Source organism: Myxocyprinus asiaticus, chromosome 29 (genome assembly GCF_019703515.2).
Source record: "Myxocyprinus asiaticus isolate MX2 ecotype Aquarium Trade chromosome 29, UBuf_Myxa_2, whole genome shotgun sequence".
NCBI classification, from domain to species: Eukaryota; Metazoa; Chordata; class Actinopteri; order Cypriniformes; family Catostomidae; genus Myxocyprinus; species Myxocyprinus asiaticus.
This window is the reverse complement of record NC_059372.1, coordinates 3,373,599-3,392,145: the sequence shown is the minus strand read 5'-3', so window position 1 is coordinate 3,392,145 and position 18,547 is coordinate 3,373,599. Positions and strand designations below refer to the sequence as shown.

At 40.5% G+C, this 18,547-nt stretch overlaps 1 protein-coding gene across 1 annotated transcript in view; it reads right to left on the bottom strand.

The window, feature by feature from the left end:
• LOC127420187 (collagen alpha-1(XXIV) chain) overlaps positions 1-18,547 on the bottom strand; it is a 144,173-nt gene that overhangs the window by 110,861 nt on the left and 14,765 nt on the right. The window contains exons 3-4 of the mRNA XM_051662241.1: positions 9,301-10,589; positions 3,064-3,117 (exon numbers count right to left, since the gene is read on the bottom strand). Coding sequence (XP_051518201.1) covers positions 3,064-3,117; positions 9,301-10,589 — 1,343 coding nt within the window. The remainder of the gene's footprint in view (positions 1-3,063; positions 3,118-9,300; positions 10,590-18,547) is intronic.

Below are 18,547 nucleotides of genomic sequence, written 5' to 3'. Positions count from 1 at the left end.
TAACAGAAATCACCCAAATGGCCCTGATCAAAAGTTTACATACCCTTGAATGTTTGGCCTTGTTACAGATATACAAGGTGACACACACAGGTTTAAATGGCAATTAAAGGTTAATTTCCCACACCTGTGGCTTTTTAAATTGCAATTAGTGCCTGTGTATAAATAGTCAATTAATTTGTTAGCTCTCACGTGGATGCACTGAGCAATCACTTATTAAGAAGTGGAAAATTCTGGGATCTCTTGATACCAAGCCAAGGTCAGGTAGACCAAGAAAGATTTCAGCCACAACTGCCAGAAGAATTGTTCGGGATACAAAGAAAAACCCACAGGTAACCTCAGAAGAAATACAGGCTGCTCTGGAAAAAGACGGTGTGGTTGTTTCAAGGAGCACAATATGACGATACTTGAACAAAAATGAGCTGCATGGTTGAGCTGCCAGAAAGAAGCCTTTACTGCACCAATGCCACAAAAAAAGCCCGGTTACAATATGCTTGACAACACCTTGACACGCCTCACAGCTTCTGGCACACTGTAATTTGGAGTGACGAGACCAAAATAGAGCTTTATGGTCACAACCAATAAGCGCTATGTTTGGAGAGGGGTCAACAAGGCCTATAGTGAAAAGAATACCATCCCCACTGTGAAGCATGGTGGTGGCTCACTGATGTTTTGGGGGGGTGTGAGCTCTAAAGGCACAGGGAATCTTGTGAAAATTGATGGCAAGATGAATGCAGCATGTTATCAGAAAATACTGGCAGACAATTTGCATTCTTCTGCACAAAAGCTGCGCATGGGACGCTCTTGGACTTTCCAGCATGACAATGACCCTAAGCACAAGGCCAAGTTGACCCTCCAGTGGTTACAGCAGAAAAAGGTGAAGGTTCTGGAGTGGCCATCACAGTCTCCTGACCTTAATATCATCGAGCCACTCTGGGGAGACGACCAAAGTCTTTGCATGACCTGGAGGCATTCTGCCAAGACAAATGGGCAGCTATACCACCTGCAAGTATTTGGGGCCTCATAGACAACTATTACAAAAGACTGCACGCTGTCATTGATGCTAAAGGGGGCAATTCACAGTATTAAGAACTAAGGGTATGCAGACTTTTGAACAGGGGTCATTTCATTTTTTTCTTTGTTGCCATGTTTTGTTTTATGATTGTGCCATTCTGTTATAACCTACAGTTGAATATGAATCCCAGAAGAAATAAAAGAAATGTGTTTTGCCTGCTCACTCATGTTTTCTTTAAAAATGGTACATATATTACCAATTCTCCAAGGGTATGCAAACTTTTGAGCACAACTGTGTGTGTGTGTGTGTGTGTGTGTGTGTGTATATATATATATATATATATATATATATATATATATATATTATATACACACACACAGTAAATCTATACACAAACACACACACTCATACATACATGCACATAAAGGCTATATATACGTACATCCCTGACCAACTTGTAATATAATTTTAAAGCTTGATGGATTGTACTGTATGTAAAAAAAAGAAAGAAAAAAAGAAAAGAAAGAAAAAAGAAAGGAATAGGCATTTGTAAAACTCCTGTGTCCCACAGGAAAAAAAGGTAATAAAAGTTTGGAACGACATAATGGTGCGTAAATCACGGAATTATAATGTTAGGGTGAACTATCCCTTTAACTGCACTATTTCTCATTCTGTACGATGAGTACTTGTTCTGACAGACAGACAGTGTCTAAGAATAAACTATCAATCACTCATTGAATGACATCACTGCCATCAGCTCGAGACCCTACGGCAGTGTTTAATAGTGTAACACAAGGCCTGGGAGGAAAGTGCTTCCATACGCATATCTATATTGTATACTGTATATCTGTATGTATGTGTGTGTGTGTGTGTGTGTGTTTACAGTTCTTGTAGCACAGTCCTCCTCTTTCTGCATGCCTTTACTGCACTGCTGACTTAAAGAGACACAATACTTCAGTCATTTACAGAGTCTGCATAATTCTCTTGCTTTGCGTTGACCATAGTCGTACAAGATTCAATCCCCTGCAGAATCCGATTCCCCATGCACCCCATAGCGATTCCATTGGCTGAAAGTTTTAGATATTCTTCTCAGTGCCTGATCTGAAATCGTACAGTAGACCTATTATTTTTATGATTTCTATAGTCTTAACTATACTAACTTTTTTGGGGGTCTGGTTAGCTCAGCGAGTAAAGACGCTGACTACCACCCCTGGAGTCGTGAGTTTGAATCCAGGGCGTGCTGAGTGACTCCAGCCATGTCTCCTAAGCAACCAAATTGGCCCGGTTGCTAGGAAGGGTAGAGTCACATGAGGTAACCTCCTCGTGGTCGCTATAATGTGGTTCTCGCTCTCAGTGGGGCGTGTGGTGAGTTGTGCATGGATGCCGCAGAGAATAGCGTGAAGCCTCCACACGTGCTACGTTTCCACAGTAACGTGCTCAACAAGCCACGTGATAAGATGCGCGGATTGACGGTATCAGACGCGGAGGCAACTGAGATTCGTCCTCCGCTACCCGGATTGAGGCGAGTCACTACGCCACCACAAGGACTTAGAGCGCATTGGGAATTGGGCATTCCAAATTGGGGAGAAAAAGGGTAGAATTGTTTTATTTTTTATTATGCATGACATTTCACATGATATTTTAAACAAAAAAGGAACTTTCATTATTTTATCAGATGTTTTTGAATCACTTTTACATAAAAATGTGTATATTGTGACATATAAATATCATTATCGACCAAAAAAATATAAGAATATGCACTGAAGTACTGTTTAATTATGACTTTATTTACGTTACACTTTGAAGCCCAAGGGGGATTTGATCGTGCAGGGTATTCAATCTTTTACCACACCGGCATACCTACACAAACAACCGAGGAATGTTTTGTGTTTTGTAATTATTTCAGAGTGTGAAAACAAAATGAACAAGAAAATCAACAGACAATCAGACAGACAGATAGACAGACATTGCATGAATCCGTAACACAGAGAAACAGGATTCACCCGACGGCAAATAACCATACACTGATCCATCATAAGTTGGTGTCTTACCCGCGCTCCTCTCTTCCCAGGGGGTCCGGGCAGACCTGGTGGGCCAGGGGGACCCTAAAGAGAGAGAAATAGATGAGTGGAAAAGAGAAAGAGACAGAGAAGCGTTTCTTTAAAACATCGCAAGAAATACCATGTAATTGAAACCTAGTGTCTTTGACTCCCAATTTCACAACCCAAAACCACGTCTTCGTCGAAGAGACACTCACTTTACTCCACGACTCCATACTCAAACAAGGATGAATCAAAACCCAGTGGATGCAGGGATTATAAAGACATGATCTCATGTGGCTTTGTGGTTAGAAATATGGGCTGGTATTTTGTTTTTACTCTACAGTGACATAATATGAAGCTGTTTTTGCACTGATGTCAGACTTATCATTCATCTGTTTTGAATAGTCATCTTTTGGCCTGCGTCCATAAAGTTCCAAACAAAAATAAAAGAACTGAATTAAACTAATTTGTATATTAATTCACTGGAGTATCCAAAATGACCACAGGAATATGAGTTTTTGGTCATATTGGTCAACATTACATGCTACTAAGTTTCCAGCATTTTTCATCCGTAATGAAAGGAAAATGCTGTGCAAAGCGAAAAAATCTGGAGTGGGATTTTGAACCAATGATATTTCACAGTGGGAGGAGCAACCAAGCATGGCACTCAAAAATAGAAACCAAGCGACTGACAAAACGTCTTGTTGCGAAACGCTAACAGAACTAAAATCGGTTGTTGAAAACATGGCTCTCACAAAAACAACATTGAAAGAAGCTTGTCTAAACCATCAACAGAGCAAACATGCATATAAAAAGTTTCCATAAAAACATTCCATTAACCTAGCATTAACATTCATTAGCCTGAGGAATGATACGGCCAATTATGCTAACTCGTAGTCAATAAAAAAGTTGTTTTTAAAAGTCTCGTAAAAGACTGTTCCTGCTATTAAAAATCCACACTGGTCTGGTGATCTTCAACCATTCAACAAATAAAGACAAGAGCAAGTGTGATTGTTTGCAATGGAACATGATACATTATCAACACTTTTCTATTTTTACCTATTTGTGTTGTGAAATCAGTGTGTCTGGATGCTAATATAAGTAAGCCGACACTTTATTTTGAATGCTAATGTGCTAGTGTCCCCGCCAGGCTTCTTAACTAGCTTAACTAGCAAGACTTCCTTGGTCTTCATGAAAAAAAAAAAACATGCTAGCAGCTTCAGCAAACTAAGTTTTATTGGTGAACAGCATGGCAATGCTAGTTCACCCCTGTTGAAAAACAGCTAAGCTCAAGATAGTTAGCTGGTCTCCCAACCTGTTCAAGCTGGTTAGGCTGGTCTGTTCTGATGGTTTTAGAAGGCTTTTGGGTACTTGTCAGCAGATCAGGCCAGATGAACACCAGCTTAAATCCATCTAAGATCAGCAAAACAATGGTTTAAGCTATTTTTTGGGGAGGGGGGTTTCTTTCCAGCAAAGACCAGTTAGACCAGTACTACTTCATTGCTAATCAGCATTAACCTGCCTGGACGTGCTTGGAAATTCATGCTGGTCTAAGCTAGTCTTTTTAGCAGGATTGTGATTTCTTAATTGATTTCAGAAGAAAGAATATGTTACCAATTATCACTAACTTCGCCACTGGCTAATTCTGGCGTGAATCCAGCATTCGTTTGTTTAAAATAAAATCAAAGTTTCACACCACACACTGTTTATTCACACAAATTAAAGGTGCACGCAATAATTGTAATCCAATGCACTTTTTGTCAAATTCTGCAAATATCTCCTCCGTCTGCTAGCTGTCTGTTCTGTGGGTGGGCTGAAAACAATTTTGTATTTATACACAGCCCTGGCTCTGTAAATGGGATAAAAACAAAGTGGATCAGACCGATCCACACAACACTACTCCAGCCAATCAGCAACAGAGGGTGGTTCATGCACGTGCACAGGATGGGGGGTGGGGGCAGAGTGAGAGGGAAATTAATTAGAAGAACGACGACAAATCTGGCTGATGCGAACTTTCTAAACTCAGAGGACGACAAATGGCTGAGATACAGAGCAAGAGAAAAAGGTCCGACGAATATAAGCTAAATAAGAAGGATTATGACAAATCAAGGGCAAGGACAACATTGGCAAGGCTTTTCAGTGGTGGAGAGTCCTCTGAGAGTTAAAAGGCTTGAAGACGGATGCAGAAATTGCTCTTTTTCTTCTCGATAGGTGGGTAACATAAATTTAGCTATGTTTCACAGAACCCATATATGCTGTTGTTGTGATGTTAGATTTAGTAGCAGGAGAGATGTGAGTGTCTGGAGCTGGTGTGCGTAAAACCGTCTCACGTGCATGAATTTGGGGGGCGGAGCTTCCAAAGGAGCACTGAAGCGAGGGGTGTGTTTGTTTTGAGTTCGAATATCAACAGTGTTTCTTAGGAATCGCTGAGTGCAACTTTAAGTGTGTCCACAGGTGGAACCAGTGCAATCCTTTTGTTTGATGTTTGCCAACAATTAGATACAATCAAAGTGGCAAAACTGTGTCCTGTTTGAAACAACAATGCAGCTGATAATCTAGATCAGATCGGCTGTAGCCTGGTAGCTAGCACTGGATGTGTAGCCCTTTGTTGTGCATTGTTGTGCACTGTTTCTCGACCAGCAGGATCTCCTATAAAGTACTCGACCTACCACCAAAGATGTTTAATTGGCCAATATTTGCATTTTTTTTAGATTATCTGTATATATCCCCAAACTGACAATCAACCCTGCAGAAAAATCCAGCTTAAGATAGTTGCTGTGTTTTGGAACATGGGAGCTGGTCCAAGCTGGTTAAGAGTTAGTCCAAGCTGGTCTTGAGCTGGTCCAGGCTGGTCATGTGCTGGTCCAAGCTGGCCATGTGCTGGCCAAAGCTAGATTGTAGCTGTTCGACCAGCTAACATGTTCCAAAAACCAGTTTGACCACCTTCAGCAGGTATGACCAGCTGGTAGCTGATCCAAGATGGTCTCCCAGTTTGAACCAGCTAAAGACCAGCTTGGACCAGCTCCAAACCAACTACCATTTTCCAAAACACAGCTACCAGCTTAAGCTGTATTTTCCAGCAGGGAAGTGCCAAAAAATGACCATGGTAGTACCATAGTACCTTGGAACTTTAGCAATAATAAGCACAATTAGCATATCTTCTTACTCTGTAGGCTGTGCTTTCCAGAGCAAACACAAAAAACTCTTGCAAGAAGATTTCTAAATATCTGTATTACAATTTGAACTTTAGTTAAACAGAAAAAGGAATCTATAAGGTGAAGACTGACTCATTATGTTTTGCATTGTGCATGAATGATATATTTTCACACTGAAGCTTTTCTTGTTCTCGATTAATTGGTCCGTGAAGTACACTTCCCAATAAGTGCTTTCCTTGTAATACGTGTAAAATGACTCCAAAATAGCAGTGAAATGTTTTTCAAAGGGATGGTCAAGTTGAATCAAGACATAGCATAGCACAAATCATATTGCTTATCTTACAGTATATGGTGCCTAAGTACCCTCAGTGAGCAAGCCAAAGTCATTCATCAAGACCCACATAAACAAAGACTTGCAGGTTTTTAAGGCACCGTTTGCTATCATAATGCATCTTGCATGCTTTGGCTGTGTATTGACAAAATGTGTTTGTGTGTATGAAAATCTGGAGAAAAGGTCAGAGAAGATTAAATATTTTAGGGCCAGCTGTGTTCCTCCATTTAACAGACATCTGTGGAAACTCGGAGACAAAAAAATTACTCAGCTTTCACAGTGGGAATCTTAGTACCATACACTACCGGTCAAAAGTTTTGAAACACTTGACTGAAATGTTTCACATGATCTTAAACAATTTTGATCTGAAGGCGTGTGCTTAAATGTTTGAAATTAGTTTTGTAGACAAAAATATAATTGTGCCACCATATTAATTTATTTCATTATAAAACTAAAATTTAATAAAAAATTAAAAAAAATGTTTATATATATATATATATATATATATATATATATATATATATATATATATATATATATATTAAAGAATGAGTAAGTGTTTCAAAACTTTTGACCGGTAGTGTAGGTGAATCTAAAAAATAAAAGAAAAAACATCTTATAACAAGCCTAAGGTTGTTTGCTGGTCTTTAGTGTTTGATCTAGTTCAGCTGGTCCACAAACCCTCTAAAAATACAAAATTAGACCAAACTTGCCAAACTCACTTGGCCAGGTTGGTGTTTAGCTGTTTTAGTTGGTCGGTTTGATGGTCTCCCAACCAGACCAGCTAACAAATGCCTAAAGCCCCTCTAAAACCATCAAAACAGACCAGTAGGACCAGCTTAGCCAGGCTGGGAGACACGTAAACATCTTAAGGTCAAAGTATACTTTAGTTGTTCATGTACTGCTACGTCTCGCTCAGCACAGTACACCACAGATTGTGCACATGTCTAGATAAACAGTTTTTTTACCAGGGTAAATCAAAAGCATTACCAAGGTGAGTGAGAGTTTTCTGGATAAATGAAAGCATAATTTTTTGACATTTTTATTTGATATTTTAATAAATTGATTACTGTGTAGCTGTCCATACATAAAGCTGTCATTCTATTCATTTCTCCCTTCAAGAAAGAACACTGAAACTATCTTTAGATGGTCCCAGCTGGTGTATTTACCTCTCCCAGCCCCTCAGAGCGAGGAATGCACTGTATCCCACAGCCAAGTGAGAGCACTTAGGGTGAAGTCCAAGAAAAATATCCACACAGTCATGTCTCATATCCTTACACAAACCACGCTAGCACTACTTACGAAAACACCTTAGTATTCCTCACATTAATGTGCAGGCAACTGTTTAAATATGAAGAAAATATCATCTTAGCTACTTTTGTTAAAGGGGCATATCAGAATCTTTTCCTAAAATACCATCCGGTTTATGGATTGTATCAGTATTAATTTGTTGGCGTATTCTGGAATTCTGCAACTGAGTCCCACAGTGACCTACTGACCTACAGCTGATAAACAAGGGAAACCGCTCCACTGCACAGTTACACTGAAAAGAGTTCAGCAAGCTCCAAGTAAGACTGTCTTTTAAAAACATGATCTAGGAAGATGTCCTCCCTTAACGAAAATCGAGAGTTCATAGCAAATTTGCTACAAAACTTTCACATACAAATGAGCTTTACGGCAAACTTGCAGCAAATTGTCCATTGTTGCCAAAGGTTTGCGGGAGGTTCACCACTACCGTCAAAGAGCTGCAAACGTCTGGTAAACATCTGCAGCAAATCAAAAGCTAATTTGCATGTGAAAATAACGAGCTGCAAATTTGCTGCAAAACTGCGGCAAGTTTAATTTTTTTTATTGCACTAGCATAGAATAGCATAGCACTAGCTTAGCTCTTGCTAAGCTAATTTTATAATTTTGAACAGATCTGCTAACGTCTTATAGTCTTCAGCATTATTCTGCCTTTAAGTCCTTCTGAGAAGCTACTACTTACAAGATCCAAAGCCGCAACTATGACATGATGTGCTTTCATGTGATTTTGGGCTAAATAAAATGGACAGCTTTTTCACTTCCTGACAAAGACAGGAAGCTTTTTTTAGCACTAGTGTAACAAAGTTAAGAGGTTTAGGTGAGACATTAGGTGTGTGATCAATGTTTTGTGTATTTTATTGTTCTTGTGGTGCCACTGAGAATGACGGGAAATTTAGTTTTGTCACACTGCCGCCTCATAAACTGGCTAAATGAGGAGTATTTTCTAGTAAGCTATCACTATTATTCATCAACTGTTTACAAAATTAAAAAATATAAACTAAACTTTCCTTAACATCCATTAACAGTATTGACATCACCTGGTTAGCTTGTTGCTAGAGGATGCAAACCCCTCTATGAATGGAGGCGCAAATTAGAACCAAATTGCAGCATGAGCCACTGGCAGCAAATTGAGACATTCCATTACTGTATAACCACCTGCAACTCCAGGAGGATCCTGGACAAACTATCATCTCAGTTGATAATCACTACCTTTCATTGCTTTATTACATACATCTTCTCTTCCCCAGAAGACTCTTGATGAAATGATACACAGCCAAGTGCATGTTCTCATTATTCTACTCAAGAAAAATCTATAAATTATCCTGGACTCTTATGCATTGTAATTTGGATAAATTCACAAGTAGAGCTTTGCACCAACTTGCAGTGGTATGGTTATGCGCTTTGAAGATTGTGGATGTCATTCAAAAACGGGAGAAAAAACAGCAGTTTACTTACTGGAGGACCTGGTTCTCCTTTAGGCCCAACAAATCCATCATAGTCAAAGAAATATTCTGCTTCTTCAAATCCGTAGTCGTATCCATAACCTTCAGAGTATCCTGTGTCGTGCATCCCCTCTTGGAGCTCATCCTCGGATTGTTCCACCAGGTTATAGCTGCTCTCTTCGCGGTACAGGATGGTGCCATTCACTTTCAGATTGGTCCGCACAAGATCCTTGTTAGATTGGTGGGATTTACCATTATTCCTCGAGGCCTCTTTCAAACGACTCTGCTTGACAATGGTGAACAAATCCGGGGTGGCCCGAGTGGCCCTTGGCTGCTTGAGAAGCTGTTGATTTTCTGTGTCATTTTCACCTACTAGGTTCCTTTCAGTTTTGGCACTACTGGTGGGAGTCCCAGCGGTGAAGCCTAAGGATCGAACCTTGCTGAGGGGGTTTAGAGATGGACTCAGATGTCTTGGTGTGCTGGAGCGCAATGTTGGTGAGCTTGTGGTCGAAAACTGGTCGAAAACTGCCACAGGAGTAAGACTGGTGCCTTCAGTGGTGTGGGTGGTCAGGGTGCGGATATATCTCAGAGTGTGCAATTCTGAAGACCTTTGGTGGGACTTTCGGGAGGATGAGACTGTTGGGAAGGCGGACTCTATGCTCTTGGACTTCAGGGGCAAGGATCGGAACGTATCAGACTGTCTGCATTGTTTTTTAACATAGTCGCAGTAGTGCGCCGCAGCTTGGGCAGAGGGGTAGATGTCCAGTTGGCACAAAGCTCCTTCAAACTGCACTGCCCTGGAGTCCATCCTACCCACAAAGAGGCGACCTTCAGAGCCCAGCGTCTGCGGACGGGTCAGTGTTTCCTCACTGTACTGCACGGCCCCACAGCGCGCGTACAGGGATACGCAACGTGGCTGAACCCCCACGGAGAAAGAGTGCCACTGTCCATCCTGCATGTCGTACTTGAAGTAAACTGATGCCTTCTCGCCCGTGTAAACGACTACTCGTCCAGGCAGGAGCTGCAAGCCAAACTGCAGTCTGTCCCTGCTATCACGCACACTAAAAAGAAAGGCATTGTTCGCTCGCCAGGAGCTTAAAGTGACTATGACAGAGAACTCCTCCTCCACGCCAGCGGGGAGCAGGCCCACCAATGGTGCTTCAATGAGGGCATCCTGTCCAAGAATTACTCCAACACCAGGAGGCAGGATGGTTAGAGATGGAAGAGACGTGAGGTATGCTGTCCTGGAAGAGCGCGTGTCTCTGCGACCGGAGAGGCCCAGCTGATGAATAAGATCTACACCTGGAGAGAAAAGGAGAGACAACCGTGAGCACAGAGTATACATGTGACAGAGACAGAGTTTGGACAAGCAGACATCATTTCAAACATATTATGAAAGAGGCTGCAGTTGAGTACTTAGTTTCTGAAAATATCAAATAATTTTTTGGTATAAATGATTACACTCATTTACACCAAACTCATTTTCACCTTTATATTCAATTTACATGCAAATTTGTAGAAATGTATTATTTCAAGGCGAAGTGTGTTATCTTTTCAATGCTTTAATCCTTTTTCCTAAACCAGTTTAATATGCAGAGTCAACTATAAGTAATTTGAAGGTCGATTCCCCTGATAAGTATAACACTGTGGCGCTATCAAAACATTGCAGTTTACTTGAACATCCTGTTCAGCCCAACACAGCAGCATTGACCAATGGCGTGAGTTTGGGGCAGGACCAGTGGCGTAACTTGGATCTTACGGGCCCCAGTGCAAAGAACCTGTCGGGCCCACTCCTTGGGGAGCCTGGGTCGTTTATCATCACCCATCAAGCCCACAGTCATTTTTATGGTTCCTTTTGGTCGACTGTTGCGGGCCCCCTCTCACACCGGGCCCTAGGGCAGCTGCCCACCCTGCCCTCCCTGTAGTTACGCCCCTGAGCGGGACTATCTGTTTGTCTGACCACTGAAAGAAGGGTGCAGTGTTTCTTAAATCCTGTTTGAAAGCTGTCTTCTTTTTTTAAACTTTTCTGTGGAAACATTGCTGCTATGCTGCAACAATATTATCAGATGTAGCCAGGGCATTGTTATGCAGTTGCTGGGTGGTTTTTAAGCATCTTGCTATGTTGTTGCTAGGGTGTTTGGAGTTTGTTCAAATCACTAACCCCAAGTATATGTAATAGTAGTACTAATGCTTGACTTACCAAGCACTACAAACTAGGCCATGGACCAACCGCTAGGCCAAGTCTCTGACAAATGTCAATTTAACGCCGTTTAATGCTTTAATTTGGTTATACATTCCAAATTAACACTCTCTTATCACAGATTACCCATGAGTCTTTGCTTATGGTCATTAGTATCATCTGTGGTCCAGATAAAAAAAGGGAATGGGGGAAAACACACATCTCTTTCTTTTTGTGTAGCTATTTCTCTCTTTTCATGTCTTGAGAAACTGTAGTTTGTACTACAGAAATGAGTGATACCTCAAATCATGCAGTTTGTTGAGGAGAGATGTGCTGTTACTTTACTTAGCAATTAGACTTACAATGATGATTAAACCGGCCAAACAAATTGCATTGACTTACACTGAAGGAGTGACCAGAGTCATATCTAGAAAGCAGACTTTGGGGTGGCATGTTTTGGCTTGAGACAGTAAACAACCACCTACAAACAATCCAGAACACCTTGGTAACCACATAGCAACAGTAAAACCACTTAGCAATGCCCTTGCAATTGCAAACACAACAACCTAGTATTCTGGCTGTGACTTTTATCACACCAGACACCACTATCCATTGGGTGCAACTAGTGGTGCAGAAACGGCGCAATTTACCTTTAATTTTAGCTCATTTTACAATGCATATCTTGACAAAAAGAAGTCACACAAGACTCACAACCAGCACAAGGTCACATTTAGGTGGAAGACAACAGTCTGCAATGAATCTGAATATAAATACATTAGCACAAGGCCATTCAGGACTAAGCCTGTTTTTGACATCAAGTGTGCAGGAAACCCTGTTCTCCAGTCAGCAAACAGACAAGCTCTTACACCGTTTGAGAATGTCCATGGAGATCTCAGAGGAACAGTGCTGGAAGCAGACATTTTCATTACTAATCCAGACTTTAAACAAAGAGCAGAAACTGTTTTCTTCATCCTGGGCTTCAACAGCTGAGGCACGAAGTTACTGTTTGCTCTCACACACTATTTTCTATTCTTTGTGTTGCAAGTTGAGTGCAGGCTGTTACTGTGCCTCTTTCTTCATTGATTCACTATGCTTTTAAAAACAGACAGGATCTTAAACTGCCATGAAAAGTGAATTAGACTTCAAAGCTCCATCAGCCATGTTTCTGACTGAGTGCACATGGGTGACCCTGTGACCTTTCACCTCTGTGGTAGTTCAAATTGAACATCGAACAGCCAATAACTTATTTTTAGAGTGTGGCCATGAACAACCATGAGGAAACGCAGAGAAATCAGCCTGATGGCGCTTATGTTCTGGCCATCTGGAGCACCGAAACAATTTACGGTGAGCCGCAAATAAATAGAAATGTTTATCTAATATAAATCAATATATATATACACAGTATACATACATATATATATATATATATATATATATTTTTTTTTTTTTTTTTTTTTTTTTGTCTTTTATCGAAGTCGAGGTTATGAGTTAAAAGATTTAATTTATGCGGAGATAGATGCGAGTTGGAATGCTATGCTAATGCGTACTATCCGCTAATGCAGGCTTAAATTAATATTTACCGTGTTGGAAAATCCAGCTTAAACTGGTAGATGCATTTTGGAACATGATAGCTGGTCTACCCTGCTGGAAAATAAGAGAGATAAAAACAGCCTAAGCTGGTTTAAGCTGGTCTCCCAGCCTGATCATCTAAAGTGTGCCCCAAACCCCTCTTGTGTAAATTATCATTAGCTGGAAGAAGCTGGTAGACAGTCTTGGACATGCAACAAACCAACTACCAGATGGTCCTACCAGGGTCAATGATGTGATGCTGATTTTTTTTTTTTTTTGGTCAAATGGAGTTACCCTAAGAGAACATCTTTATATTCGTGACTCAAAAATTCGTAATATTTGTAATAAAATATTGATAAGGTTTCTCAAGTATTCAAGGTGCAAGGAAAGTATTTATTTATTTATTTGGAGAAAATGCTATAAATGGTTTTCAAGAAATAATGACATAATGAAAAAAAACCTGAAATACATTTCAAGGAAATTTTGCTCATCTAATTTGCTGTCAATACATTCTATTACGTACTGTATAAACTCATTGACCTCCCTGCTCTCTGAATATCGGCATCAGTCATTAGCCCCGTTCACAGATGCAACCAGGTACATTACTGGAAAATCGTTTGGTTGCCTTTACTGGTAAATGTGCCAAATGTGCTGTTCACACATACCATCAATAAGGACATTTTTAGGTAATGATACAACTTTGCATTAAGGAAAATTGCCAGAGCAAAATTTTTAAAAGGGTCGTGTTCACACATGACTTTTAAACTAGAAATTTTAGGTAATTTTCTGGAAAAGACTGTATGTGTGAACGCAACTGAAAAACCCATATCGGTCAATCACAACATAAAACAATATGTATAGGAACAATCTCAATCATTGACTTAGCTGTTATGATGTGCTCAACTTATCTCTTGACCTCTAGTCTTTCTACATGAAATCACTGCTTCAGTCAACACAGTGTCACTTTCTTTAGGGAGGAAATCAAGAGAATCTAAAGTCAGTCGTTAAATGTCACGTGTCTAACAGCAGCCTTTTTTCTGTTTGTGCTGGTCATTGTTAAAGACAAGTTCACCCCATTCACTCCCAGCCCTTGGGGTCAGAGATCTGTCCATCCACTCTACATCTAAACCTGCGGTGTCTATCCGTCTAAACACGCCTCCGCTGGATCTAGAGCTGTCGCTGTCTTTCTCATTAGTTACATGGTTTTAGTTGGGTCTTGGATAAATCATTGTGAATATATTGTGAATATTCAAGTTCTTGATGTTGCATCATTGGTTATTCAGATCAGTGTTTTGGTTCTTTCTTTTGGTCCGTCTGACCGACAAGGAAGGGGAGCCAGTGGACTTCTTGGGGGTTGGTGCCCTTTGCAGACTGAGTAATCTGCGAATAGGGAGCGGCTGTACTGCATCTCTGTACATACAGTATATACACAGGCACTCCTGCACGAGACACTGCACAACAGTTAAAGAGGCAAAAACACACCCAGTGTTAAAATAAAAAACAGTCAATGACCAGGAAGAGAGAAAGGGAGAGAAAAAACTTTAAATGAAAATAGTGCATTTATGTATAAGTGTCGTTGTTTTGGTGGTAAGAAGTGTTTATCATAAGGGAAATGTAAGAAAATCACGTCACGAGGAATCAAATTTTCCTTGATATTTTGACATATAAGAGGTCTTTCTACTATAAAAACATACTGTAAATTTCAGAACTCAAAACTTAATCCTCAGTGCAACAAAAGCATTTATTGAAACCAAGCTGCAAAAACGCCTCGTTCTCTACTTCCGTGATTACCCTACGTCACTAGGGGTACATTAATTCATGACCGCCTCTACAGCGAAAAAACATTACATCATCTTACCTTTGGCCCCGCCCACTGGTGCTTCAGTTCGGAAACAGTGATTGAGCAGGACGGACAGGTCTCACTATTCCTGAACACCAAAGGGAACACTTCTGGACTATTTTGAATTATTTTTGTACATAAACATGCACTACACAGATGTCTTTGACCACTTGATACATATCTCGGGTCGCTTTTAAAAGACGCGGTGTCAAGTTACAACTCTGAAGAGGAGAAGCCATACGGTTTCATTCAGCTGCTGTGCCTCTTGTTGTTTTGAGTACAAACGTGTTCTCGTGCCCATCTGCGCTTTTTAATTGTTGGTGTATGTAAACATGGATAAGATGGATGTCTTTGACCATTTTAATGTGTTCCCGGCTTCAGTGCACGATGATACTGGATGTATGGGTCTAGTACACCGTGCTTTTACGAATGTGTGGTTTCACAGTGGTGGGAAACAATTAACATGCACTTGAATACTATATTTTTGACAAATTCTCCTGCTGACAGAAAACACGACAGATGACGTATGCTGATTGTCGCTGATGTATATCCCAACCGCTTCTGTCAAGTGTAGCATCTGTGTAAAGCAACAGCCCATATCTCATGCGAAAAGTGTCTGTTTCAAGTCCATTTCTCAGCATTTTGGGACAAATGGTGTCCCATATGGATTTCATATGGAATACAATTTATAATTCCTTATTATATGGGATGGTTGGCAACAGATATTTTCCTTTTATTAATTACAGTTACAGTTTCTACAAATACAGTTAAAGGGAAGCTAATGTGACAGTAGATTATGGACTTCTGAAGCACGTGGGTATACCGAGGGTATACGCAAATGTTGATCCTTAGAAGTTGTTATACACAAACGGCCCTGGGACGAAAGTAAGCAATGGTGTATACGTGCGTATGGACTCGGCTACACCCCTGCTGGAGAGGCTGCTCTCTCTGCTGGCTGAGAAACATTCTGCCACTCAAGAGTACAAGAACAGACACGCTTTAAAAGAAAGCGCTTCAACTGCTTTTACTCTGACAGCTCTACATCCACAACTCATTTCTGTTCCTTACTTCTGACCTTCTTTCTTATTTCTGTACTTGCTTCCTTTTGAATGTCTTTTGAAATATCAATCCGTCCTGACTTCCTGCCTTAGCTCCCAGCTTTCAAACTTTCTTCCTTATTTCTGAACTGCTTTCAGAGCTTCATTTTTTTCCAAACTTCCAAGCTTTCTTCCTTTCTTCTCAACTTTACATCTTCCTTCCTTCTCAAATTCCAAGCTTCCTTCCTTCATCCTTCTTAACTTCCTTTCTTCCGAACTACTGAACTTCCTTCTTTATTTCTGCACCTTTTTTTAGAGCTTTCCTTCTTCCAGACTTCTTTCCTTTTTTCCCCAATTTCCTTCCTTTTCAACTTCCTTTCTGACTTCCCAGCTTTCAAACTTCCTTCCTTATTTCTGAACTTCATTTCTTTCAAACTTCCCAGCTTTCTTCCTGCTCAACTACTTTCTTTCCTTTTGTCCTTCTTTTCTCCTTTCTTCATTTCTTCCTATATTCCTTTCTTTCTTCCTTTTTTCATTTCTTCCTTTACAACATTCCAATTTATTTTTGAACTTCTTTCAAAGCTTCCTTTCTTCCAAATTTCCTAGTTTCCTTACTTCTCAACTTGCAAGCTTCCTTCCTTCCTCCTTAACTTCTTTTCTTCTTAATTTCCTTCCTTTCTTTCTAACTACTGAACTTCCTTCCTTATTTCTGCACCTTTTTTGAGCTTTCTTTCTTTCAGACTTCTTTCCTTTCTTCCCAACTTCCTTCCTTCTTTTTCTACTTCCTTTCTTACTTCCAAGCTTTCCAACTTCCTTCATTATTTCTGAACTTCTTTCAGAGCTTGCTTTCTTTTTAAACTTCCCAGCTTCCTTCCTTCTCAACTTCCTTCATTCCTTGCCAGCTTCCTTCTTTGTCAAAATACTTCCTTCCCAGCTTCCTTCCTTCTCAACTTTTCCTTCCTTCCTTCCCAGCTTCCTTCCTACCTTCTCAACTTCCTTCACAACTTCATTCCTTCATTCTTTCTTTACTTCCATGTGTCCTTCCTTCACAACTTACTTCCTTCTGCACTTTTTAGTGCTTCCTTTCTTCCAGACTTGACAAATTATTTTCTTCCCAACTTCCTTCCTTCGTTCCCAGCTTTCCAACTTTCTTATTTCTGAACTTCTTTCAAACCTTCCGTTCTTCCAAACTTCCTAGCTTCCTTCTTTCTCAACTTCATTCCTACCCAGCTTCCTTCCTTCTTAACTTCCTTATGTCCTTTAAAACTTCCTGACTTACTCTCTTATTTTTTTGTATTTTTTTGTATTTTTTGTATTTTTTTTTTCCTTTATCACCCAATTTGGAATGCCCAATTCCCAATATGCTTTTAAGTCCTCGTGGTCGCGTAGTGATTCGCCTCAATCCGGGTGGCGGAGGATGAATCCCAGTTGCCTCCATGTCTGAGACCATCAACCTGCGCATCTTATCATGTGGCTTGTTGAGCGCATTGCCACGGAGACATAGCGCTTGTGGAGGCTTCGCGCCATCCACCGCGGCATCCTCGCTCATTTCACCACGCGCCCCACCGAGAACTAACCACATTATAGCGACCACGAGGAGGTTACCCCATGTGACTCTACCCTCCCTAGCAACCGGGCCAATTTGGTTGCTTAGGAGACCTGGCTGGAGTCACTCAGCACGCCCTGGGATTCGAACTAGCAAACTCCAGGGGTAGTAGTCAGCGTATTTTACCACTGAGCTACCCAGGCCCCTACTCTCTTATTTCTTAATGTCTTTCAGAACTTCTTGACTTCTTTCTTCCTCTGCAACTTCCTTCAGAACTTCCTGACTTCCTTCCCACTCAACTTCCTTCAGAACTTCCTGTGTGCTTCTTTAATGCTTCATTTTCTCACTCCTCCCCTGACCTTGAAAATTAACAAAATCCAACATCATGACTTATCAATTCTTTAAATGCACTGCAAGAAGACAAGGACGGAGGACAGAGGAAGCTTCCTCAGGAGGCTTAAGCAAGGACGCACATGTGTATCCTATCCGGAAATCCTTTTTATCGAAACGCATGCATAAATTCTCCTCCCTCTTCACATATGGCACAACAGTTTTAAATCAAATAAAACTATTAAAGTAACCATACTTGAGATGTTTAGGATTTATAATGAATATATTAAATAGGTTTAAAAAGCTCAGAGGAAATGCAGCTGCACAAAAATGGTGCTCTGAAGTAAGGCTTGAGTGAGCAAAGACATTCCGTTTTACAAATACATCTTGCTTTGATTCCTATGTCCTCGTTTCCTTTCCTTGCATCCTTTCCTCGTGTTCTACAAGGGAGGAGCTAGGAAGCAAAGGATGCACAAATGAGAAGCACTCCCTGACTTCCTTTTCAATCTCAACTTCCTTCACGACTTCCTTCAGAATTTCCTTCTTTCCTTCAAAACTTCATTTCTTCATCCAGTCTCTCCTCAGCTGTAAAAATCTCACATAAACCATTTTATTAATTTAGAAGCAAGCAATACATTTACTCTGATTGTATTGCACTAACAGCATGCCAATATCAGCCCTCATATAAAAGCATTATTATACACGCAAACAGCTATCTAATGCCTGTAAAATGTTTGAGTTCACCCAATGCTCCCTTAT